The 27,685-nt window shown below is 46.1% G+C and overlaps 1 protein-coding gene across 5 annotated transcripts in view; it reads right to left on the minus strand.

The window, feature by feature from the left end:
- The window catches only part of MRTFB (myocardin related transcription factor B), a 249,810-nt gene that overhangs the window by 26,697 nt on the left and 195,428 nt on the right, over positions 1-27,685 (minus strand). For all 5 annotated transcript variants that reach the window (XM_075011145.1, XM_075011146.1, XM_075011147.1 and 2 more), the window contains 3 exons: positions 20,889-21,032; positions 20,266-20,513; positions 2,841-2,994 (listed from right to left, as the gene is read on the minus strand). In XM_075011145.1, the coding sequence (XP_074867246.1) occupies positions 2,841-2,994; positions 20,266-20,513; positions 20,889-21,032 (546 nt within the window). The remainder of the gene's footprint in view (positions 1-2,840; positions 2,995-20,265; positions 20,514-20,888; positions 21,033-27,685) is intronic.

Below are 27,685 nucleotides of genomic sequence, written 5' to 3' on the forward strand. Positions count from 1 at the left end.
GTATAGGCACCAGGTTACTAAGGGCTCAAGAGCAGGTTGAGGGATCTCATTAACCCTAATACTAAATAGAGGGCCCAAGACAAAGGATTAAGTGTGAAATCACGGTGGCTGTGTTCATACTGCCACCCCCACTTTCAAAAGGGGGATGCTAATGAGACACTTTGGGGTATGCTAATGAGGCACTGCAATGAATATGCAGTGCCGCATTAACATAATGGCAGCCACGGCACTTCGAAAGTGCCACTTTCGATCATGTGCGACTCGTCTACATGGGATCCTTTTTGAAAGGACCCTGCACATTTAGAAATCCCCTTATTCTTATTTGGTTACAGGAATAAGGGGATTTCAACACATGCGGGGTCCTTTCGAAAAGGACCCCGGAGAGATGAGCTGTGAGCAATCGAAAGCAGCACTTTTGAAGTTCCGTGGCTGCCATTATGCTAATGAGACGCAGCATATTCATTGAAGCACCTCATTAGTATATTCCGAAATGTCTCATTAGCATCCCCTTTCTGAAAGAGGGGTGCTAGTGTAGACACAGCCGCAATGAGATATTCAAGAATCTAGCCCATGTAGGATGGGGAAAAATTTCTCCCTGGGTTGACGGTTGATGAACAGATAACTGTTGCTCTGTGCATGCTTATGCAACCACCAGACATTACAGATTGTTTCAGGGCTAGCAAAAAGTCTAGCATTGCTGAAATTGGTGATGTTAAAAGGGACAACTGGTGTTGGCATGCTAAAGAGAAAACCCTCTTCCATTTAGCTTTGTGTTTAAGTATGGTTGAAGGTTTCTCTGCTCAGAAGCAGAGTATTCTGAAAGTCAACAGAGCAGCTTCTTTTGGTGGATGTCATCATGCCAATATTCAGGCTGTCAGGTGTAACAATGCCTGATCCAGGTGTAGGATCTGACTGTTCTGAGAGATACTGTTGGGCAAAGAAGATAAGGTGAGTGGTGGATATGTCAACAGGCTGATGAAGATCTGAGCACTACAGCTGCTTTGCTTATGCTCTGGTTACCACGTACTCCACATCCTCTCTTGGTTTCCTCAGAAACCTCGGCATTGCAGGTACCCACAAGTCCAACAGAAGAGGACATCTGTCTGGGAGCCTAGACTTGTGCCCCTTTCTGGAACAGAAGTTTGCTGATACTCATTCTGGTCCAAGGCAAATAGTTCTGGGAACCCCACTTATGAAAGGTGTTTTCTGACTGACCACTCATCTCTTTAGCATCCCAGCACCAGTTACCTCTTTTAACATCAGTTTCATAAGAAAAGCATTTCTTCAGGAACCATGCCTATCATATGTGGTGTCTGCTGTGTGCAGATACACAAATTTCAGACTTCTTTGAAAAGGAGCTTAGCTGAAGTCTGGCATGCTGTGAGATATGACTGCATGAGGCAATGTGTCCTAGGAGTATGAGATGTTATTTGGAATGTCTGGGGGAGGTCAGAAACTACACTTACTTTATAAACTATTCTATTATATAAAAGGTTAAGTAAATCACAAAGCGCACAGAAAAGCAGATACTGCAAGGGTGTTATGTGACTGCCATGGAAGGAACTTAGGAATTGCAGGGCCCACTCTACCCTTTACATGCTCAGGTGTGGGCTGCAGTGGCATTTCAGATTCAGAAAGGGCTCCAAAGGACACCGCTGACCAACAGGTGCCAATCTTGCACTCATGGGATGCATATACCACAAGAATGGAATCCATATGAATAAACAGTGAAATAAAAACTGTGCAGAGGACCTAACCACAACAGCCACACTATCAGGGGCTCTTTCACCTGCACATCCATATCAGGTGATGGTTAAGCACTGGCATAAATTGCCCAGGGAGGTTGTGGAATGTCAAACATTGGACATTTTTAAGAGCAGTTGCTTGTTCTTGCTATGAGTGCGGGGGACTGGACAATGAAGACTATCCATTTGCTTCCACAGACAATAGGAAAGCCAATCTTATTTGTGTACATAAGTTATTTCTTTGCAAAAATTACTGCAGTCACTTCTCTGAATGTCTCATCAGAGTTTCTGTTATATTTATAGTGCTTAAACTTGTGTAACAGAGTACAGGTTGAACCTCTCTAGTCTGGGACTCTTTCAACATCTGTGATCTGGCATGATTTTAGTTAGCTGGATGACCACTTATCATGGGTATGACTAAGTTTCCCGTGGTCCCAAATAATTTTGTTTTTACTGCCCCCAGTTCTGGTTCTCAATGTGCTACACTATTTCGCTATTATTTACCCCAAATGTCTTCTAACAGTCCAGTGAGCAGTGGAAGTGTTGGCAATGTTCTAGAAAATATTGTCCACTCGTGGTTCAAATTCTCTCATTCAGCACTGGCCAAGTCCCCAGGGTGCCAGATGAGAGGGGTTCAGCCTGTATTAAAACTCATTAGGCAACCATTAATTTAATGTGAAAATCACTTTGGGGTCAAAATTTAGTATACAGTCTGCTTCATTTAGATACTTTCTCTTTTGCATTCTCCCAGACAAGTCGTCACATACTGAACAGATTTATTTGCATACCTCATATTACCTTTTTATCTGAGATAGAGAGGATTGTAAGGATTAGACAAAATTTATAAAATGCTTTGGACAAAGAAAGAACTTCTCAGCAATTAGTTGGGGAGACAGGAGAAGGTGAGAAACTAAATAAAAGCAAAAAATCCAGGTTGGTAGTAGATGACAAAAACATTTCTATAAAATCTCAGAAGAAATGTAAAGTACAATTTTCACAGACAAATAAAATCCAGGATTACGCCAATCAGTAACATTTTGCAAATTATAACCTTTGCTGATATTTGCACTTGGACAAATCACTCTATATTTTTACCTTCAGGTCATCCAAGCTTGAAGGCAGTGGTCCTGGTTTCCTGCTGGGAATATTGCTATTCTGTCTTGGTGTGCATGCTACTGACAGCGGTGTGCTGTTGCTCAAAGTAGTCAGCTGTATATTCCCACTGTTGTTCTGTTTGTCACTGAGGGGTCTGCCAGTAAAAACACCATAAACATATTAGTGCTATTATGTTATTTATTTTTAAGAGGAGGTGCTACCGAATTTAATATTTATCCACTTAGTGGCAGAAAACTGACTTTTCCTCAGATGCATAATTAACACAGTTAGGCTGTGTCTACACTACCACCTTCCTACGAAGGAAGGATGGTAATTAGGGTGTTGGGAGTTTACTAATGAAGTGCTGCTGTGCATAGGCAGGACTTCATTAAGCAAATTTTCCTCCGCAACGTCGAAGTTTTAAACTTCGAAGTCCCCTTACTCCTCGTACCGGCACATGTTTAGCTGCGGCGCACCTGCTGGTACTTCCAAGTGCCGGGGCAACTTCGAAGTCCCCTTAATCCTCAGTTTTAAATTTCGAAGCACCGGCGGGTGCGCTGCGGCTGGACGCGTGCTGGTACTTCGAAGTTTAAAACTTTGATGTTGCCACGGGGGGGAATTTGCTTAATGAAGTGCTGCCATGCATAGGCAGCACTTCGTTAGTAAACTCCCAAATCCCTAATTACCATCCTTCCTCTGAAGGAAGGTGGTAGTGTAGACAAGCCCTTAGCTAGATTGATTAAATATTTTAGATAATTCTTGAATTGGTTCTAGAGGAAAAGTTTGCTGTGGAGAACATAGTGGTATTTTATGAAATGCACATATAATTGTACGAATGTATGCTTAATCAGTTTTATTACACTATCCAAGCATTAAGGAAATCTTGCCTCTAGAAGTCAATAGGATACAAGCAATTCAAGCTGTCTTTATTTCAAATATCCTAGTCTTTTTTCTATTAATGCAAGAAAACCACAATCAGATATCAAAAACACAAGAAGAAACAGCAACAAAGAGGAAGCCGTGCTAGTCTATACACTATCAAAACAAAAAGCAGTCAAGTAGCACTTTAAAGTCTAGCAAAATGGTTTATTAGGTGAGCTTTCGTGGGACAGACCCGCTTCTTCAGACCGAGTCTGTTCTGGTCTGGCTATGGTCTGAAGAAGTGGGTCTGTCCCACGAAAGCTCACCTAATAAACCATTTTGCTAGTCTTTAAAGTGCTACTTGACTGCTTTTTGTTTTGACAAGAAGAAACATTGTAACTAAGCAAACCTCTCCTGTTCAGTGCAATTGACTAGGTAAATAGGGTGACATATACTATTCTAAAAGCTTTCTTCATGTGCAGATCTACACATTTAGAATTAAAGAACCTTTGGAGTGTAAAAATTGTTTAAGAGCTATATCGGGGTGGGGACCCTTTTTTGGGCTGAGGCCACTGATCTACAGAAAAATCAGTCGGGGGCCATACAAGTGAGAGGCAAACTCCCCCTCCATCCCCCAAAAATGATAACCCTCATTGATGTGACCTCTAACTGATATACCTCACTACCCTGCCACTCCAGATGGGGTGGGGCTTGGGGGGGATGGTCAGCAGACGAGGCAGGGAGGACCAAGCTTGAGTGCTTCTCACAGGCCAGATGAACTCTTTTGGGCCCCAAGGTTAGTGATCCTGTGAGCCCCCAGGCTCTGGGGTGAGGCCAAAAATGAGGGAGGGGTTCAGTGTGCAGGAGGGGTTTCCAGAGAGTGGGATAGGGATGGGGTGAGGGTGGGGGTCTGGGAGTGGAGGTCTGGCTGGGAAAGAGGGTGCAGGAGTGGGCTGAGGGTGGGGTACTGGGAAGCATAGGAGGGTACAGGAGAGAGCTGTGGGATGGGCTGTGGTGTCTGGCCTGGGGCGGGGATGAAGGAGCAAGGGAGGTGCAGGAGTGGACTGGGGCAGGAGAGCTAGACAAGAGGAGGGTGCAAGAATGGGCTAAGGATGGGGGTCTGTGTAGGCGGGTGGTGCAGAAGCAGACCAGTGGTGGGAGAGCTGGGTGGGAGGGGGCATTGGCACAGAGCTGGAGAGAGAGCTAGCTGGGAGTGGGGTGCTGTGTGGGAGTGGGGTGCAGGACTGTGGTCTGAGCAGGAAGGGGGTACAGGACTGGATCGGTTGTGGGAGAGCTGGGCAGGAGGGGGTGAAGGAGAGGACTTGGGGGGGGGAGATTTGGGGAGCCATGGGAAAGGGATGAGGGAACAGGGGCTGGCCATGAGGGCAGCTGGGGGGATGCTTACATGGCTCTGTGCTCACTGCTGTTCCCAGATACTGCCCTCCCCTGCTCCCATTAGGAGACATCTGGTAGCAGTGGGGAACCCTCCCAGGAGTGGTTTCCAGCTCTGGGTTCCTCCAGCTGGCGGCGGGCGGGGGAACAGGATGCAGTGGTGCCATGCAGAGATACGTCCTGCCTCCTCGCCCCCAGATCCAGCCTCAGCTTGCCCGATCCAGCCCATAAGGCTCAGGGCTTCTCACCCTCATCTCATCACAGGCTGGATGCTGGGGAGGGGAGCCATGAGCCCGGGGGTCTGGATCCAGACAAGGTGCATTCCAGATCCAGATCCAGACTGTGGGCTGGGAGTTTCCCACCCCTGGACATCTGAACACATAGTGGGTCCACGGCGAAGAGTCTGCACCCCTATTAATCCGAGCGAATTGTACACTAACCGTGAAATCTCTTTCCTATCACTACAATCAAAGCTAATATTTTCAAACTGGATACCTAACATTAAGCACCTAAATCCATATACAGACACCTAAGTAAGAGTGGCTTAATTTACAGTGGAGCTGAAAAGGAACATTTCCGTGTGACTTTACTAGAAACTGTGCACACTCAATGCTTTTGAGGGGAAAAAAGACAGTTACCTCTTTCCGTAACTGGTGTTCTTTGAGATGTGTTGTTCATGTCCATTCCATTGCAGGTGTCCGTGCACGCACATGCCCAGTTGCCGGAAGTCTTTTTCCCCCAAGCCAGTAGCCATCGCGTCGAAGCGGTGACTTCTGGCAACTGGACATGCGCGTGCATGCAGACCTACATTGGAACGCACATGAGCAGGCAGTTGAGAAGAACACCTTTTTACTTATGTGCATAAATATGGGTTTAGGTGTGTAACTTTAGCTATACAGCACTGAAAGCTTTTGCCTACTTTTTTCATTTGCCAAACTGGTTTTGCTTTGCAAGACACATGGCCAGTCTTTCTCAGAAAACAAAATTTATTCACAGAATCACTGAACACTAGAACTGGAAGGGACCCTGAGAAGTCATCAGTTCCAATTTCCCGCCCTCTCAGCAGGGCCAAGCACCATATAGACCATCCCTGGTAGGATCTATATAACCTGCTCTTAAAAATCTCCAGTGATGGACATTCCACAACTTCCCTAGGTAATTTATTACAGTGTTTAACTGCCCCCACAGTTAGGAAGTTTTTCTTCATGTCTAATCTAACCCTCCCTTGCATCAGTTTAAGCCCATTGCTCCTTGTCCTATCCTCAGAGGCCAAGGAGAACAATTTTTCTCCCTCCTCCTGGGAACCCTCTTTTAGGTACTTGAAAACCGCTAACATGTTCCCTCTAAATCTTCTCTTTTCTAAACTAAACAACCCCAATTCTTTCAGTGGAGGGCCAACACAGGTGGCCCTTCCCTGGCAGCAGCAAGCCCCTTAGCTGCCAAGGGGACTTCCCCACAGCAGTAGCAAAACCTCCAGTATCTTCACTGCCCGGGGGAGACTTACCCACAGCAGCAACAAAGCCCATAATATCTTTCCCACCCTTGAAGCCCTAAACGCGCGACTGGCAGCATGGTCAGCAATGAATGGCAGGTACATCCTTTTATTGGGTTGGGTTGGGGGCTACCACGTGAGATGGCTGAGCACAGGAAAGACTCAGACTGTGTGGTGCCTGGGGCGGGAGGGAAGGGAGTTCACACAAATGTAAACTGCTGAGAAGAAGTTTCTCAGTATGTTATGCAAACACCATCCCCAGCACAGCCTTGCTGACATGTGGTACAACGGGGCATGGGCTGGCACCAGGCACCGCAGAAAAAAATAGCAAGTGCAGAGACAGACCTGCAGAGACAGACCCATGAACTCCCTGCAGGGGCTATCTGAAAGGGTAGATATGCTCACAGCACTAACAGAATAGAATAGAATAGAATAGAAAGAAAGAAAAGACATTTTTCAGTCTCTCATACTCACATGAGCCCACAGCTAAAGACTTGCTACTCCTGCTTGGAAACGCACAGACTTCCTGTTACTGGAGAGCACCTGCCAGAGCGGAGCACTGAGAGGGGCATTATGGGTTACATATGGGACACCTCTGGAGGCTAATAAATTTGCTTTTAAGACATGGTGCTTCCACACTGGCCTTTAATCGAACTTCTGAATTCGAGCTTGGTGCTATACCTGGCAAGTAACTGCAGTTTTGTAATCTCAAGTTTAGTGTACCCAAAATCTTTACAGTGAAGACAGTCACGTGGTAAAATCAAGCTAACAATTAAATTAGAATTCATCTCATAGTGTAGACACATCCTTAGTCTTGCTTCCCATTGGACCTTACCTACCAGCTCTCTGAGTTTACCAAAATTTGCTTTTCTGAAATCCATTGTCTCTATTTTGCTGTTCTCTCTTTCACTATTTCTTAGAATCGTGAACTCTACGATTTCATGGTCACTTTCTCCCAAGCTGCCTTCCACTTTCAAATTCTCGATCAGTTCCTCCCTATTTGTTAAAATCAAATCTAGAACTGCTTCCCCCCAGTAGCTTTTTCTGCCTTCTGAAATAAAAAATTGTCATCCATGCAGTCCAAGGGCTTTCTGGACAGTCTGCTCCTCGCAGACGTGTGTCGGGATAGCTGAAGTCCTCCATCATCACCAAATCCTGTTTTGGATGATTTTGTTGGTTGTTTAGAAAAAGACTCATCCACCTGTTACACCTGGCTAGGTGGTCTATAGTAGACCCCTAATATGACATCACCCTTGGTTTTTTACCCCTTTTCATCTAGCCCAGAGACCCTCAACATCTTTGTCTCCTGCATCCATCTCCACCTCCGTCTAGGTGTGCACATTTTGGATATATAAAGCAACACCTGCTCCCCGTTTACCATGCCTATCATTCCTAAGTTGCACCCTTCTATATCAATATTCCCATTATTTGCTTTATCCCAAGGCTCTGTAATACCAATTATGTCATAGTTGTGTTTATTAGGATTTCAGGTTCTTCCTGCTTATTGTCCATACTTCTTGCATTATTATATAGGCATGTAAGATACCAGTTTGCTTTTGCCTCCCAGTTCTTCCTAGTCCATCTTTCTTCTCCGCTATTATAGCCCATGATCACTCCCATTTCCAACCCAACTCTCAGGTCATCAGGTTTTGTATTTAACTGTGGGCTTTGGTCACCTGTCCCTGTTGAACCTAGTTTAAAGCCCTCCTCACTAGGTTAGCCAGTCTTGATCCAAATACATTCTTCCCATTCCTTGAAAGCTGAATTCCATTCCTGCTTAGAAGTCCTTCAATGGCATCCTGTGATTGAGGAAGCCAAAATGCTCCTGGCGACACCTTCCTTGCAGCCAGGCATTCACCTCCAGGATGCATCTGTCTCTTTCTGGGCCCCTATCTTTGACGGGAAGGATTGAGGAGAACACCACCTGTGACCCCAACTCCTCCACCCATACTCCCAGAGCCCTGTCATCATGCTTGATCTGCTCAAGGTTACAAACTGCAGTATCATTCATGCCGACATGGATGAGTAGCATGGGGCAGTAGAGGGTAGGCTGGATAATGCTGAACAACCCCAGCCCCATACCTCCCAGAATGACGTGTCAGGGCAACAAATGGTGCCTCCATCCCCCTCAGAAGAGAGTGTTCAACCACCACTACCCTATGTTTCTTCCTCATATTGGTGGCAGCAGACCTCCCAGCCTTGGGGATACAAGGCTTCTCTGCTTCTGCTGAAGGGGATGATTCCTTATCACCTATATCTCTTGTATCCAGCATGGAATAATGGTTTCCCAGTACCATGGTGGAAGAGTTGGAAGCAGGAGTGGAGCACTACCTGCTGCCAGAAGTGACCAGCTGCCAGTGTCCCCCTATGAGCCATCTCCTCCTCCACTGATGGTGTGTCAGTACTCGTCTGTGGTGGGACAGCTATCTCAGCCTCAGCTGTCTCCACTCGAATACTGTCCAGGAATTGCTCGTGGATACGGACACTCCTTAGCTCACACACCTCCTCCTGTAGCTCTCCCACCTGCTTCCTGAGAGATTGCATCAGAAGACACCTTCCACAAGGGATGGTCCCCCCAGCGTGGACTTCAGTAAGTGGGAATTGCAACTCACAGTCCCTGCAAAACCACACCAGTGTCTGGGTGGAGTCATCCCTGGTCAGAAGGTCTGTATGACTACAGCTGCAGGTATAGGAGACAGGAGCAGTGCTGGCAGAGGTGTTGCAAGTCTTCCTACCCATAGTGGATCCCCCTCTGTCACACTCCCTCTATCGAACTCCCCTTTAAAACTCCACTCTCTGCAGCCCCTTGTCCACTTTGCTCTCCTGGTCACTCTGACTCTGGCTTTTTAAGGCCTGCAAACCTAGATCAGGCCTTCCCTTCATTAGTTACACAGGGGAAGGCTGATCAAAGGCAATCAAGGGAACTAGGGATCGAACAAGGTTCCAACCCTCCTAATCACACAATCCCAACTGCCACAGTAACTGAAACTGAAATCACCTGCACTCAGAATTCAAAATTTAAACAGTCAAGCAAACTCACTCTCACCAAATCATAGAATCATAGAAGAGTAGGACCGGAAGGGACCTCGAGAGGCCATCGAGTCCAGCCCCCTGCCCTCATGGCAGGACCAAGCATTTACTAGACCATCCCTGAAAGCCATCTATCTAACCTCTTCTTAAATATCTCCAGTGATGGAGATTCTACCACCTCCCTTGGCAATTCGTTCCAGTGTTTGATCACCTTGACAGTTAGGAACTTTTTCCTAATGTCCAACCTGAACCTCCCCTGCTGCAATTTCAGTCCATTGCCTCTTGTTCTATCCTCAGAGGCAAGGAAGAACAAGTTCCCTCCCTCTGCCTTATGACACCCTTTTAGATACCTGAAAACTGCTATCATGTCCCCCCTCAATCTTCTCTTTTCCAAACTAAACAAGCCCAGTTCTTTCAGCCTTTCTTCATAGGTCGTGTTCTCTAGACCTTTGATCATTCTTGTTGCTCTCCTCTGGACCCTCTCCAATTTCTCCACATCCTTCCTGAACTGCGGTGCCCAGAACTGGACACAATACTCCAGCTGAGGCCTAACCAGCGCAGAGTAGAGCAGGAGAATGACTTCTCGGGTCTTGTTCACAACACACCTGTTAATGCATCCTAGAATCATGTTTGCCTTTTTCGCAACAGCATCACACTGTTGACTCATATTTAGCTTGTGGTCCACTATAACCCCCAGATCCCTTTCTGCTGTACTCATTCCCAGGCAGTCCTTTCCCATTCTGTATGTGTGACCCTGATTGTTTCTTCCTAAGTGGAGCACTTTGCATTTGTCCTTATTAAACTTCATCCTGTTTACCTCAGCCCATTTCTCCAGTTTATTCAGATCCTTTTGAATTATGACCCTATCCTCCAAAGAAGTTGCAACCCCTCCCAGCTTGGTGTCATCTGCAAACTTAATAAGTGTACTTTCTATGTCAATATCTAAATCGTTAGTGAAGATATTGAACAGAACCGGTCCTAAAACAGACCCCTGCGGAACCCCACTAGTTGCACTTTTCCAGCCGGATTGAAAACCATTAATAACTACCCTCTGGGTACGGTTATCCAGCCAGTTGTTCACCCACCTTACAGTAGCCCCATCTAAGTTGTATTTGCATAGTTTATTGATAAGTATATTATATGAGACGATGTCAAATGCTTTACTGAAGTCTAGGTATACCACATCCACCGCTTCTCCCTTATCCACAAGACTCGTTATTCTATCAAAGAAAGCTATTAGATTGGTTTGACATGATCTGTTTTTAACACAGCCATGCTGGCTGTTCCCTAGCACTTTACCACCTTCCAAATGCTTGCAGATGATTTCTTTAATTACCTGCTCCATTATCTTTCCTTGCACAGAAGTTAAGCTGACTGGCCTGTAGTTTCCCGGGTTATTCTTGTTCCCCTTTTTATAAATGGGTACTATATTTGCCCTTTTCCAATCTTCTGGAATCTCTCCTGTCTCCCACGATTTACCAAAAATGATTGCTACTTCACTCACTGGGCAGCCTCTTCAGTGACAGGATCTCCTTCTCTCCCTCTTAAAACTCCCCATCTGCAGTCCCCTGACTGTTTCGCTTTGCTCATGTTGGCCGCGTCTACACGTGCACGCTACTTCGAAGTAGCGGCGCCAACTTCGAAAGAGCGCCCATCATGGCTACATGTGTTAGGTGCTATTTCGAAGTTGAAATCGACGTTAGGCGGCGAGATGTCGAAGTCGCTAACCCCATGAGGGGATGGGAATAGCGCCCTACTTCGAAGTTGAACGTCGAAGTAGGGCACGTGTAGCCGATCCGCGTCCCGCAACATCGAAATAGCAGGGTCCGCCATGGCGGCCATTAGCTGAGGGGTTGAGAGACGCTCTCTCCCCAGCCCCTGTGGGGCTCTATGGTCACCGTGTGCAGCAGCCCTTAGTCCAGGGCTTCTGGCTGCTGCTGCGGCAGCTGGGGATCCATGCTGCATGCACAGGGTCTGCAACCAGTTGTCGGCTCTGTGTATCTTGTGTTGTTTAGTGCAACTGTGTCTGGGAGGGGCCCTTTAAGGGAGCGGCTTGCTGTTGAGTCCGCCCTGTGACCCTGTCTGCAGCTGTTCCTGGCACCCTTATTTCGATGTGTGCTACTTTGGTGCGTAGACGTTCCCTCGCAGCGCCTATTTCGATGTGGTGCTGCCCAGAGTCAAAGTTGAACGTCGACACTGCCAGCCCTGGAGGACGTGTAGACGTTATTTCGATGTCTCTACATCGAAATAAGCTATTTCGATGTAGCGTGCACGTGTAGACGTAGCCATTAGGTAATTGGTTGGATTTATTAATCAAAGCAACTGTACCATACGGCTGCAGAGCAAGTAAGTCTGCCTATTACTTGTACCCATGATTACAAATTCCATGGACAAACAATATCCTACCAGGAAAATTCATGCTTTGGTAGAGCTATTTGGACATACTTTTCAAATGCAAATTGTAACTTACTGACAGGGCAGAGTAGGTATTTTACAATAAATATCCAAAAGGTTATGCTAGGTTAATCTTTAATTTTATTATTTTGAAAAGAGATCAGAGAGTGGATCTTTGTGTAAAAAAAAAAAACAAAAAACCCTAGTATGTTTAGCAGTCACTGACCTTCCAGACTTTCACCTCATCTTTCTGAACAGCTGCACTTTTCCTTCCTGCTTTGTGTCATTATGCCCTTATTGGGGCATAACTTCCCAGGGAAGGGATCAGAAGAAACCCTCACTGACTAGAAGGCATGGGATGCCTAGTCCTAGGGATGGGGGTTCTACAACACTCCCCCAAGAGAAGAAGATGAGTGATGATGGTCAGGGACTCCCTCCTAAGAAGGATGGAGTCATCCATCTGATGTCCAGACCTGGAATCTCAGGAAGCATGCTGCTTACCAGGAGTTAGAATCCAGGATGTGACAGTCTTCCAAAACCACCAAACCTTTGTATTATTACCTCTTCCTACTTCTCCATGGAGGAACTAATGATACAGCCAAGAATTACCTTGAGCAGCTCACTGCAGACTATGTAGACCTGGGAAGGAAGATCAAGGAATATGTAGTGCATATGGTGTTCTTGTCCGTCCCCCTTGTTGAAGGAAGGGTCCAAGCAGGGATCATTGAATTGTGGAAGTAAATGCAACGTTGAGCGGCTGGTGTTGGAGAGAGGGCTTTGGTTTCTTTGACCATGGGATTCTGTTTTGGACACAAGGATTGCTAGGAAGAGATGGGATCTACCCAACAAAGAGAGGAAAGAGAATCTTTGTGGACAGGCTTGTGAATCTAGTGAGGAGGGCTTTAAATTAGATTCATTAGGGGCTGGCGACATAAGCCCTGAGGTAAGTGGGAAGGTGAGGTACCAGAAAGAAACACAAGGAGGAAGAAACAACAGAGGACCCTTGATTAGAAAGGAGAAGTTAGGCCCATCAGCTAATTTTCTAAGGTGTTCGTACATGAATTCAAGAAGCCTGGGAAACACACAGGAAGAATTAGAAGACCTGGCACAGTCTAAGTAAGAGGTGATTGGAATAATGGATGAATGGGATGACTCACATAACTGGAGCACTGTCATGGAAGGGTATAAACTGTTCAGGAAGGACAGACAGGGAGGAAAATGACCAAGAGTTGTGCTGCATGTAAGAAAGCAGTAGGATTGTTGAGAACTCCAGTACATAGGGGGAGAAAACCCCATTGAGAGTCTTTGGGTTAAGCTTAGAGGCAGCAGCAACAGAGATTATGTTGTGGTTGGTGTCTGCTATAGACCACCAGATCAGGTGGATGAGGTAGATGAGGCTTTCTTCAGACAACTAAGAGAAACTTCCAGATCACAGGCCCTGGTTCTCATGGGGGACTTTGATCACCTGACATCTGTCGGAAGACCAATGCAGCAGCACACAGACAATCCAGGAAGTTTTTGGAGAAGTTGGAGGTAACTTCCTGGTGCAACTGGTGAAGGAAGTGACCAGGGGCCATGTGCATCTTGACCTACTACTCACAAACAGGCAGGAACTACTAGGAGAAGCAGAGGGGTGTCAACCTAGGTTGCAGTGAGGCAGGGAGGGATAGCTCAGTGGTTTGCACATTGGCCTTTTAAACCCAGGATTGTGAGCTCAATCCTTAAGGAAGGCATTTAAGGGTCTGGGTCAAATAGATTTAAAAAAAATCTGACAGGGATCAAAGAGTGGTCCTGCTAAGAGGGCAGTGGACTGGACTTGATGACCATTCACAGTCCCTTACAGCTCTATGAGATATGTATACATGAGATGGCAGATTTCAGCATCCTGACAAAAGGAAGAAAGGTGAGCAGTAAAATACACACCCTAGATTTCAGAACAGCAGACTCTGACTCCCTCAGAGAACTGATGGGCAGGATCCCCTGAGAACCTAATATGTAGGGGAAAGAGGTCCAGGAGAACTGGCAGTGTTTTAAAGAAGCTTTATTGAAGGCACAGGAACAAACTATCCCCATGTGCAGTAAGAAAAGCAAATAAGGTAGGCAACCATCTTGTCTTACTAGGGAAATCTTTGGTGAGCTTAAACACAAAAAGGACGCATATAAGAAGTGGAAACTTGGTTGGATGACCAAGGAGGATTATAAATATATTGCTCAAGAATTCAGGGGAATAATCAGGAAGGCAAAAGCACAGCTGGAACTGCACCTAGCAGGGAATGTAAAGGGTAACAAGAAAGATTTCTACAGGCTTGTTAACAATAAGAGGAATCAGGACGGTAACAGGTGATGTGGGAAAAGCTGAAGTATTCAATGCTTTTTTTGCCTCTATCTTCACCAATAAGGTCAGTTCCCAGACTACTACACCAGGCAACACAGAATGGGAAGGAGGTGGGCAGTCCTCAGTGGAGACAGAACAGTTTAAGAGCAATTTAGAAAAGCAGGACATACACAAATCCATGGGGCTGGATTTAATGTAGTCGATGGTACTGAAGGAGTCGGCAGATGTCATTGCAGAGTCTTTGAGCATTATCTCTGCAAACTTGTGATGATCAGGGGAGGTCCAGGAGGATTCAAAAAAGGCAAATATAATGCCCATCTTTAAAAGGGAAGAAGGACAATTCAGTGAATGATGGACTGGTCAGCCTTACTTCACCCCTGGAAAAAAATCACCACAGAATCTGAGATCCACCAACTTGTGAACATGTCAGCAGGTTAAACCCTGCCAGGGCACTGGTCACTGACCTTATGGGCAAGCACTTGTAGACTGACCCTCTGGCTGTGCACAGCATGTCTCTGGGGCTGTGCAGGTCCTTACCTGAACAGCTCTTCCACTGGTAACCATGTGGGCACTACCATAGCATAGGCTTCTCCACTGCATGTGACAGCTTTGTCCCTGCTATCTGGGAAGCCATATCAGGAACTTGCTGAATCATGCTGCATCTCCAGTGATTGTTGGCAATCTGGTAATGATCTGGTAAGTGATGTCACCTCCTCTGGGCCCAGAGTGCAGGATCCAGTGACCAAGAGCAGGGACTGTTCATGGCATGGCAGAGACTGGCATCACAACTCTAGCACAATTGGGTTGTGGTGATTTGCAAGGCACCAAGGGCAGGGCTGGGACTCCTGAGAGCACCAAAGGGGCTCTGGTGAGTTCTGCTGAGGCACTGAGGAGCAGTGTCCACCTGACAACTGTCTCCAGGGACCAAAGGTGTGCCTCTGGGCCCCAATACCACAGATGTGGTGACTTGTGTTGGGACTTTGAAGATCAGTGCTGAGATTTGGGTGATCTGTGTTGGGAGCTCAGCTGGTCATGGGTCTGCTCCGGTATGTGGCTCCAGAGATTGCTGGCAGGCCCTGAAAAATGGGATAGGGTTGGGGTATGTTGTCTTTAAGGCAACTTGTATAGGGGCACCAAAAGAGGGTCTTCAAGATGTGTGCCCCTGTGGGTGCTCCACTCTGGGTGTCGGTGCATCCTCGTGCCGGCACTCAGAGATTCTTCTATAGCTGTGGTTTCCCACACCGTGCATGCACTGCAGTGCCTCCTCATGCTGTCTGGTGCATGCACAGTGCGGGACCCCTCCATTCCTTCCCTACCCAGCAAACAGAGCAGGACACTCCAAAGCATTGGAAAGAGGGAGGGAAGTGGAGCACCCATGGGAGGACACATCTTGAAGAACCATCACAAGGTGAGTAGCTTCCTCTTCTTCTTCGAGTAGTATCCCCGTGGGTGCTCCACTCTGGGTGACTATAAAGCAGTAAGTGCAGTTAGGAGGTGGGCTTGGAGCTTGGTAATCACCAGAACATACAACACCACTTGTCCCACTTGGATGGGGGAAGCAATGGAAGATGAGAGAGCATAGTGTCTTACAAATGTGCTTCTGGAAGACCACATCACAGGCTTGCATATAACCATAAGGGGTACATTCTTGAGAACGACAGTAGTGGAGGACATAGCCTGGGTAGAATAACTGGTGACAGCACCCGCAGCTGCCTTTGGTGAAGTGTAAGTGTGAATACAGGTGGAGATCCACTCGGACAGCTGTTGAGACAAAATGGGCAGGTCTTTGGACTGTTCTGCAAAGGAAAGGAAAAGTCTCAGGGATTTACGCCAAGGTTTTGTGTGGTTGATGTAAAAGGCCAGTGCCCAACTGACATCCAGGGCGTGGTATACCGAATGTGTAGGATCAGAGTGCAGCTTCAGGAAAAATGGCAGTAAGTGAATAGGCTCGTTAATGTGAAATGGAGAGGGAACCTTAGGAAGAAACTTGGGATGAGTGTGAAACATGATCCTATCCTTGGTAAACATGGTATAAGGAAGTTCAGCCATGACAGTGGCAAGCTCTCCCACTCTCCTGGTTGACACGATGGCAACTAAGAATGAGACCTTCATTGACAGATGAAGCCAGGAACATGTTGCCAGGGGTTCAAATGGCGGTTTCATGACGCATTTGAGTACATGAGTAAGGTCCCACGTAGGGACCAGAGGGCATACTGATGGGAAGGTGTTTTGTAGCCCTGTCAGAAAATGTTGGTGATAGGATGGGTGAGGAAGAAGATCCCATCATACCCTGGTGGAAAGCTGCCAGTGCTGTGACATGCACCTGGACAGTGCTGAGGGCCTTGCCTCACTTGCGGAGGTACGGCAGGAAGTCAAAGAGAACAGGAAGAGGTGTGGTATGAGGAGTCATAGGATGCTGGGAGCCCAACTGGTGAGAAAACCACTTCTATTTGTAGAGGTAGGACTAGCGCACGGACTCCTGTCTGCTGTTAACAAGAACCCTTTTAATTCTCTCAGATCATGCAATTTTGGCATTTTGGAACCATAAAGGAGCCATGTTTGAAATGCAACTTGAGCACACAAGGGTGAAGAGTGCAGCTGAAAGCCTGAGACAGAAGGTCGCAGCAAAGACAAAAGAGATAAGGAGCCACTACTGACATCTGATACAGGTAAGGACACCACACTGGGGCTATCAAGATGAAGTGGGCACGTTCCAGTCTGACCTCGACCAGAAACTTGTGAATCAAGGGAAGGGGAGGAAACACGTAGAGAAGGGAGGTGTCCCACTTGATGAAGAAGGCGTCCCCAAGGGAGTGTCTCCCTAGACCGACCCTGGAGCAATAGTGGCAACACTTCTTGTTGTCTTGGGTGACGAACAGGTCTATGCATGCTTGATCCCAAAGTCAAAACACGAGATTGAGGGCTGCTGTATTGACCTCCCACTTGTGGTAGTCATTGAATGAATGACTGAGGGCATTCACCGTGACATTTAGCACCTCAGGGAGGTATGCGACAGTAGGGATGATGTCATGCCAGAGGCACCAGGTCTACAGTTTTACGGCCTCTGCGCTCAGGGATGGGGATTGAACCCCACCCTGATGGTAGATACAATGCATGCCACCTGGGCTTTGCCTGAGCCTTGCCCTTATCTTCTTGGATGCCCAGGGAGTATTCCCTTCCCATGTCTTATGTCTTTTACTAGTACCAGTGACAGGAATCAGCATCAAGAGCTACTTGCAGTTCTTGTGCAGTTCTTGTTTATACCTGCAACACTTGGTGGACAAAGTAAGCATAGTTTCTGCTTGTTGGGTGATGCCATAGTGTTCTGAGATTATGTGCACTCTGGATCAGGTGGCAGCCCCACAGATACCTTGAACAGGTACATGAGCTTAAAAAAGAGCCACCGAAGAGGCGTAAGACCTTGTGGAATGAGCAGTCAGGTTTGGCAGAAGGGAAACCCCTGTGAGATCATATGCTGCCCGGATATATGATGTGACCCAAGATGAAATCCTCTGAGTAGAGATGGGGGAACCCCTTCATTCTCTTAGCTATCACTGTGAAAAGCTATGGTGATCTATGGAACAATATGATCTCCTGAATACAGAATGCCAGGGGCCATCTGACATCAAAGGAGCACTGATGTTGTTCTTCCCTATCCATGTATGGTTCAGGATAGAACAATGGGAGGCAAAACAGAATTGGGTGGAACTGAGAAACCACTTTCAGGAGCAAGTTTGGATGCAGGTGTAGCTGCCCTTTATCTTTGAAAAAGATTGTGTATGAGGATTCTGAGGTGAAGGTACAGACATTTGAAAGTCCCCTGGATTATATAATGGCCACCAAAAAGGCCACCTTCCAAAAGAGGTCCAACAAAAGACTATAGTTTCAACAGGACAAATTTAGTCAGGAGGGGGAGGAGGAGATGGAAATCAGTTCCTTTATCTGAGGGACTATCTTCTCCAGGCCTGGGAAAAACTGAATTATCATTTCATGTTAGAAAACTGACCTACTGTCAACCTCAGGAGTAAAGACTGAAATGGCCACCAGGTGGACCTTGACTGAAGACAAAGCTAGGCCTGGCTGCTTTAAAAGCAGAAGGTATTTCAAAATGAGCTGTGATGAGGACTGCACAGGTGGAGCACCACATTGGCAATCATTTCAACTTTGTCGGGTACATTGCCAAAGCAGAAGGTTTTCTACTGCCCAGTAGTACTCTTCTGTACCTGCTCCGACAAGTCTGCTCTTCAGGGTTCAGCCATGAGGGCTCCTGGCCATGAGCTGAAGAAAGCTGAGGTTTGAGTGGAGCATCTGGCCGTGGTCCCGTGTGATTATTTCCATGTCTGAGCAATGAGGGAAGTTTCAACAACCATTGTGGGTAGAAAGAAGGACATCAGAGCACAAACGTGACAAAACCCCTTATACCAGCTCTGTGAGCGCGTGACACAAACACCAGAGCCGAGCCAACAGATACTATTAAGGAAAAAATTCTGGAAACTATGCTCTGGGTACACATAACCTACATTGGAATGGACATGTGCACGCACTTGGAGAAGAACAAGCTGCTATTACAGCATGCAGGGCTAAGCTTTGGTGTTTTAATATCAGTTATAATGGTTTTAATTATAATCCCCTGCATGTTTCTTTGTAACCGAATGAATGGCTGAAATCACACAGCAGCATCGCTGTTTCCAAAGAAAGGATACACGGCAATTCTACAAATTACAGTTGTTTGTCTCAGATTATACTTTTTTAGTTATTTTCTATCTGTTGTTAAGGAAGGCTGCAAACAGAATACTACACTGCTGCAAGTCAGATTTTCAAAAAGTGAGGGCTACTGCCTAGTAAGTGTTAACTACAGGAACACTTCTAAGAGAGACAAAAAGTCTTTTGGTTAAGGGAATGAGACTTTGGAGTCAATGTCCAGCTCCTTCACAAACTTCCTGTAACACCTTGCATTTAATCTCTCTCTCACTCTGTCTATAAGTAGTCTCAGAGGGGTAGCTGTGTTAGTCTGTAGCTTCACAAAAAAGAAGGGAAAAAAAACCCCAAAACCCTACTCCCACAAAAAATCCCCAAGGAGTCCTATAGCACCTTAAAGACTAACAATTTTATTTATTAGATAATGAGCTTCTGTGGGTAAGACCCACTTCAACAGTCTAATGAAGTGGGTCTGACCCACAAAAGATCATTACCTAATAAATAAAATTGTTAGTCTTTATGGTGCTACAGGACTGCTTCTTTTTATCTATCTATAAAATTGAGGTAATAATATTTCTCTCTCTCATGGGGATATTGGGGATTAATTTTTATGAGTCATTCATGTACTATGGTGATGGGAGAAAAGGAGGCGCACATAAAGTACCTAGACAGGATTTCAGGCCCAAATTTTAATCTCCTCGCACAGTCTACAAAGCCCAACATTCCTTCTTATCCAAAAGTCTCTCAACCCCTCCAAAATACGGCCTGCAACACTGATATGTCCCAAACTGTAACAAAAACACTGGGAAAGCAATAGCAAAATGTGAATAGAGGTTGTATTCTGTCTCTGATCTGCTTGTTTGTGTCATAACTTGTGTGTAAGGAAGGTGTTGAAAGTTATAGCAGACAAATAAAAGGGTTGTGCCTTTATATGTTCGTAGACTCAAGTTAACCCAGTAGGTCCAGTTATAGGTTTATCAGATTTTTACTGTCCCTTCAATAAATCAGAACAACTATAGTTTCATCTATACTGCTAAGAGATGCAGAGAATTGTAGACTGAAAAGCAGGCAGTATAGCAGGTATGTGCATTGACATACCTTTAAGATGTAACCACCTCAAATCATGGGGTTGGTGCCTACCATGCACAATTCAACCTTTAGTAAGGAAAAATATATATCAAATGTAGAATCCCTTTAATGGAAAATGAAAAAGTCTCACATACTTGAGTGGTGCAGGTAGAATTGCCTGGTAGTTGTAGTGCTGTTGCTGTTGGCTCAAGATCTGCAGCTGCAAAAAAAGCTGCTGTTGCTGTAGCAAACGAGCATAATTGGAGTCCATCTGTGGCTCGTTCTTCTCACCTTTCTGATCAGGTGGGATATATTGATGGTACTTCAGCTTCTTTACTCTAGGCTTAGGTTCTTTACATTTCTTGCTCCGATGCTTGTCGTTTGGGTTCTTGAGGTGGCTTTGCTGTTTAGGGACAAAGATAGAAAAAAATTACATGTTAAAATAGCTATGACACAGACTTCTTTGTCAAGTATCTGCAATATTCATCTCATTTTGCATTTTACTTTGTACTTCCTGGCTTGGTATGCAGAATTTTGACAGGTCTACATACAGCATATGGATGGCTCATAAAGGATTTTCTAAAGCCTGCGAATTATGAATGGCAAATCTGACACAGTACGCCAGTTTTCAGGTGACTTTACTGAATATTCAGTTAAACACTGCAGGAAATTTTATACACCTAGATAAAAGCACTATGATATATTCATTTTCATAATGTACAGGATTAGAGAGAAGAGATTTAAAACAAAGACATCAAATGCCTTCATTAGAACCTACTTTTACCAAAGTCGGCCCAGGCTTTGCTGCAGATAGAGTATTTGTGGTAAGAGCAGTAGTAGCTGTAGAGAGTGTAGTGTGCTGTTCTGTGGTGGGGACGGGCTTTAGGAATTCTGGGCCTGGTGAGGTTAATAAGGGATATTGCTAAAAAACAAAGAAACATTCATTACACTCCAACACTTCCAGAATACATTGCAAAAACATGCACAAAATAAAATGAATTAAGACAAACCCACACACACATAAAGATCCTGGAAAAAAGATTAAATAGAGGCCATCTAGTCTTTCCCCTCAGCCAAAACAGGACTGTTGATATATTACATGTTCTAATTAATTCTGAGTTGTTTTATATCTCTAGTGATGGGGTTTTCTGCAGCTCCCCTTTAGTGAATATTCTACTGTTTTAAGACTTACTCCAGCTCTCAGGGAAAGTAACAGCAAAAGATTAAGCCTTTACACAGTGCCATAAATTTCACTGTCTGAAAGATTTTCCTGATACTTAACCTAAATTTTCATCCTCTTAGTTTCATCACATTCCCTTTGATTCACATCCTTTGTAACGTGATAAGTAATTATTTCTACTTTTTATACACCCCTTGACTCCCAGCTCTACAAAACACTATCCACCTGCCATAAGTAGTCTCTTTCAGCTCTGCTCCAGCAGCTTTTCTGGGAAATAGCGGGTTTGGGAGTGCAGCTTCCTTGGGGGAAGGAGGTGCTCAGTTTTCACAGGAAGGGAGATCAAGTGAGAATCAATGACAAACAGTATGCACAAGTGTCCCAAGAGAAGAGCAGATTGGCAGGAGGTGGGACCTCAGCAGGGACAGTTCACTTAGCAGACAGTGGTGAGTCAAAGGAATGCATTCCTCCAAAATCAGATCCTGAACCCTTATACAGGAGGTCCACGTCACAGATTCAGGCTCTGAGCTTGCAGAAACTGAAGGCCCAAGCCTCCCTAAAATGGATGAAGATGACAAGGAGTGAGTGAGTGGGCCTGGGCTCACTCCTATAACCTGCCAAAAATCCAGAAGGCACCCTTAAATGGGGTGGGGAGCTTCCCAGAGGTTCACAGATGCTGAGGGAAGGGACGATGAAGCCTGGTGGTCAGGCAAGGGTGGCAACTCAGATTCCACCCTCATGTGGACACCCATCCCCCCCGCAAATAGCTATGGTAGACTCTTTGGCATTAGTGGCCCATAAGTTGAGCAGCCTGCCTTACAAGAGTGAGCTATTTCCAGAGGAGAGTGTGACACTCACTAGTTTGGGGGCCACAATACCCCACAAAGGAAAACAGCGTAACTAGGGGTCTCCCTCCTACTCCAGGTAGCGTTATTCCCAATGAAATACAGGCAGCTGACACAGTAGTGAAAGCTCCTTAATCTCATGTGGAATCCAATCATCCACTCAGGAATCATCTGCCTAAAGGTCTTAAAGAAAAGCGAATCTAACTATCTTGCTCTTCAGAGAAGAACAGGCAGAAGAGGGGACAAATAGCATACAACAGTGAGGACAGGCTCTGCATGTCTCAGGTGACTCAAACTCTTGATCTGACTCCAGAAGCCTTCCACATTTACACATATACAATTTGTGTGAGGAGCCCTGAGAGATACCTCTCTTTTTCTCAAGTCTGAGGAGCTAATTGGCTTATGCTACATGTAATAGGGTAGCATAATTAAAGCAGGACAGAGAACTGAGACAGAGGGGAGCCTGATTTATCCTGAGATAAAACCTGCCAGACACTTTGGCTGAAGGTATTACTACCTGTAGCCTTACTCAGATGGCATTCATAGACACTGGTTTGACACTGCTAAAATCTCATTTTCAAAATTATAAAAGCCAATGTGCACTTTGCATTAATAGGAAATACTTTCACACCCCGGGCAGGTACAAACACTGCTGTAGGATGGCTGGAGATCAGCATGCACATTCTTCTGTTTTAGGGATAAAAGTATTGTTCAAACAGTTATAGGAAATGGGTTTTTCCAGGTCCCAGCACTTAAGGAGATGCTTCAGGGAGAGGTAGTAATAGCACAAGCAGCTTCCTAGTCGATGTACAGAACTATGGACCTTCTTACTGGACTGCCCCACGGGGAGGAAAAGATGTAGTTTATTTATTGAATGGATTTTAGGCTGATTATCACATTCCATGTGAGAACATGAGGTGCCACTTTTGGATATACAGCTTGAAGTTCACTGAAGGCACTGAGCACACAGAGAGGGCAGAGATCACCTTGGAGGTGGCAGCAGGGAGAGTGGCAGGTGTCTTTCCATACATTTCCAGGGCCAGGACTGCACATCTTCCCCAAGAACGGTACTGAAGCCAGCAAAGGAGGAGTACAGGCTTACCCACTGTATCGTACCCGCCAGGGCTAACAGACAAAATGATTATATTGACCCCAGCTGTGTCGTCGGATACTTGTTTGATGCTGAAGTAGTCATGATTACAGAGTATTGTCCTAGAGAGAATATGGTAAAATGTGACATCAAGTCTGCATTGTGATTGCTTCTAATGCGTCCAAAGGACTTCAGCTTGTTTGGATTTCAGTTTGAAGGCTTCTATCCTGATAAAGCCACACCCCATGGGACATTTGGTGTCACATGCCACTTTTGAAAGATGGAGCTCCATGTTGGAATGGACTGGACAGCAGTGTGTGGATGTGTGTGCAGCGACTGCAGGACCAGATGTTCTCCAGGCAGGTAAAGGAGAAGGCAAAACAGGATTCTTAAGTAAGAGGCTGTCTGGGTGAGTGTTGTGTTTGGGGCTTCTGGCTGTGGCTGTGGTGTTTTTCTGCTCTGTGGTGTGTGGTTGTTAGTTGTTTTTTTTCCCTGCCCCCCAACGCCCCCCCACGGAGGGTGGACTGGGACTGGCAGTTCGAATCTGTTGGCTTCTAAACAAGCTTGTTATCTAGAAGCCTCTGCTGATTGGCTGAGCCTCAGTAAGGGGAGGGATTTGAGGCAGTTCAGGACTTTATAAAGCAGTGACCTATCGAACAGGTGAGCTTGTGAACAGGGGACTGCAAACAGGGAGTTCAGAGTGGGTGTTTGGAAGGGAGTGGAAAGGGCCAGGGACCCCTGCCTTTCTTTTAAATCACTGTTCTAGGATGGCAGGCATGGATAGTGACAGGTCTTCTGCTGTTACCTGCTCGGGATGCACCATGTTTGTCTTCCTCCCTGAGGAAAGAAGGGATTTCATCTGCACTATGTGCCAGCTGGTCTCCATTTTAGAAGAAAAAATTAGAGGACTGAAGGCTCAAGTGTTGACCCTACGCTCAATCAGGGAGGATGAAGATTTCCTTGACAGAAGGGTGCATTTAATCTTGCAAGCACGGCAGGCGGAAGAACTGGGGAGGGCAGTAAGGGATGAAGCGGAGAACTGGCAGCATGTAACTTCTAGAAGAAAAAGAAAGCGGGTACATGAATCCCCCCATTGATATAAAGATAAGTAATTGCTCTCAGGCACTCTCCACTGGTTCTGCGGTGGGGAATGCTTTGGAAGCAGCCTCACAGGAAGAAAATCATAAGAGAACTGCTTCTAGTGCAGGACAGAGGATGTGTAGTCCTAGGGGTGGAGGTTCAATGACCACCACCCCCAGAAGAAAAAGACAGGTGGTGGTGGTAGGGGACTCCCTCCTAAGAGGGACTGAACCATCCATTTGCCGACCGGACCTGCAATCTTGTGAGGTGTGCTGTTTACCAGGAGCTCAAATTCAGGATGTGACTGAGAGCCTTACAAAAATGCATGGTTACACAGGTGGTGTCGGGGAGAGGGCTTTGGATTCTTTGATCATGGGACGCTGTTCTGGGCACAAGGATTATTGGGAAGAGATGGGGTCCACCTAACCAAGAGAAGAAAGAGCATTTTCACAAGTAGGCTTGCAAACTTAGTGAGGAGAGCTTTAAACTAGGTTCACTGGGGGATGGTGACTGAAACCCTGTGGGTAGAAAGGAACTTGGAGGCCAGGAAGAAATGCAAAGAAGAATGTACAACAAAAGTGGACCCTTGGTTCAAGTAGTGAGGGCGGGGAGATTGACTGGTTATCTAACGTGTTTGTACACCAATGACAGAAGCCTGGGTAACAAGCAGGAGGAATTAGAAGCACTGGCTCCGTCCAAGAACTATGACTTGATTGGAATGACAGAGACTTGGTGGGATGACTCGCATGACTGGAGCACTGCCATGAAAGGGTATAAACTGTTCAGGAAGAACAGGCAAGGGAGAAAAGGAGGAGGGGTTGCACTGTATATAAGAGAGCACTATGATTGCTTGGAACTCCAGTATATAGAGGGAGAAAAGTCTGTTGAGAATCTATGGGTCAAGCTTAGTGGTGTAGGCAGTGCTGGAGATGTGGCGGTTGGTGTCTGCTGCAGGCCGCCAAATCAAGTTGATGAGGTAGATGAGGCTTTTTTTGGACAACTGAGAGAAGTTTCCGGATTGCAGGCTCTCGTTATCGTGGGGGACTTCAATTACCCTGACATCTGTTGGGAGACCAATATGGCGGTACACAAGCAGTCCAGGAAATTTCTGGAGAATGTTGGGGATCACTTCTTGGTACAAGTGCTGAAGGACCCGACCAGAGGTCGTGTGCAGCTAGACCTGCTGCTTACAAACAGGGAGGAACTAATAGGGAGGGTAGAGGTGGGGGACAACCTGGGAAGCAGTGATCATGAGATGGTAGACTTCAGGATTCTGACCAAGGGAAGGAAAGAGAGCAGCAAATTACACACCTTGGACTTCAGAAAAGCAGACTTTGACTCTTTCAGGAACCTGATGGGCAGAATCCCCTGGGATGCTACCATGAAGGGAAAAGGAGTCCATGAAAATTGGCAGTATTTTAAGGAAGCCCTATTCGAGGCGCAGAAAGAAACTGTCCTGATGCGTAGCAAGAGAAGCATATATGGTAGTAGACCACACTGGCTTAATGGGGAAATCCCTGGAAAACTTAGGCACAGAAAGGGAGCTTACAAAAAGTGGAAACTGGTACAGATGTCTAGGGAGGGGTATAAATGTATAGCTCAAGAATGTAGGGCAGTTATCAGGAAGGTGAAAGTGCAACTGGAATTGCGACTCACACGGAATGTGAAGGATAAAAAGAAAAGTTTCTACAGGCATGTTAACAAGACAGGGCTCGGGGCCACTACTGGATGAGGGAGGTAACCCAGTGACAGGTGATGTTGGGAAAGCTGAAGTACTTAATGCTTTCTTTGCCTCTGTCTTCACGGACAAAGACAGCTCCCAGCCTAATGTGATAAGTGATGCATTGTGGGATGAAGGTGGACAGCCTTTGCTGGGGAAAGAACAGGTTAGGAGCTATCTAAAAAAGCTAAATGTACATAAATCCATGGGCCTGGACCTAATTCACCCGAGGGTTCTGAGGGAGTTGGCATATGTTGTTGACAAGCCCTTGGCCGTTATTTTTGAAAAGTTGTGGAGATCAGGAGAGATCCCGGATGATTGGAAAAAGGCAAATGTAGTGCCCATCTTTAAAAAAGGGAAGAAGGATGATCCAGGGAACTATAGGCCAGTCAGTCTTACATCAGTCCCTGGAAATATCATGGAAGGGCTCCTCAAGGAAGTCATTTTGAGGCACTTGGAGGAGGGGAGAGTGATCAGGAATAGTCAGCATGGATTCATGAAAGGCAAGTCATGCCTGACCAATCTGATTAGTTTCTACGATGAGATAACTGGCTCTGTGGATAGGGGAAAATCAATGGATGTCATTTATCTCGACTTTAGCAAAGCTTTTGATACAGTCTCCCACAATATTGTTGTCGGCAAGTTAAAGGAATGTGGATTGGATAAATGGACGGTAAGATGAATAGAAAGCTGGCTAGAAGGTCGGGCCCAGTGGGTAGCGATCAACGGCTCGATGTCAGGATGGCTGTTGGTTTCTAGCGGAGTGCCCCAAGGTTCGGTTCTGAGTCCTGTTCTGTTCAACATATTTATCAATGACCTGGATGAGGGGTTGGATTGCATGCTCAGCAGGTTTGCAGATGACACTAAGCTTGGGGGAGAGGTAGATATGCTGGAGGGTAGGGACAGGGTCCAGACTCACTTAGACAAATTGGAAGACTGGGCTGCAAGAAATCTGAGGAGGTTCAATAAGGGCAAGTGCAGAGTCCTACACTTCGGCTGGAAGAATCCCAAGCATTGTCACAGGCTGCGGTCTGACTGGCTCAGTAGTAGTTTTGCAGAAAAGGATCTGGGAGTTGTAGTGGACGAGAAGCTGGACATGCCATTGTAGCCAAGAAAGCTAATGGTATATTAGGTTGAATCAAGAGGAGTGTTGCCAGTAGATCGAGAATAGTGATTATTCCTCTTTATACGGCTTTGGTGAGGCCGCATCTGGAGTACTATGTCCAGTTCTGGGCCCCCATTTATAGGAAGGATGTAGATACACTGGAGAGGGTCCAGTGGAGGAAAACCAAAATAATTCGGGGGCTGGAGCATACGACTTATGAAGAAAGTTTGAGGGAATTGGGACTGTTTAGTCTGCAGAAGAGAAGACTGAGGGGGGACTTGTTAAGAGCCTTCAACTTACTGAAGGGAGGCTGCAAAGAGGCTGGAGAGAGGCTGTTCACAGTGGTCACGGATGGCAGAACACGGAACAATGGTCTCAAGTTGTGGTTAGAAAGGTCCAGGTTGAACATTAGGAAAAACTTTTTCACTAGGAGGGTGGTGAAACATTGGAATGGTCTACCCAGGGAAGTAGTGGAGTCTCCATCCCTGGAGGTGTTTAAGTCTCGCTTCGACAAAACCCTGGCGGGGCTGATCTGATGGGTTTGGTCCTGGTTAGACC

The sequence above is a fragment of the Carettochelys insculpta genome, chromosome 16 (genome assembly GCF_033958435.1).
Source record: "Carettochelys insculpta isolate YL-2023 chromosome 16, ASM3395843v1, whole genome shotgun sequence".
In the NCBI taxonomy this organism is placed as follows: Eukaryota; Metazoa; Chordata; order Testudines; family Carettochelyidae; genus Carettochelys; species Carettochelys insculpta.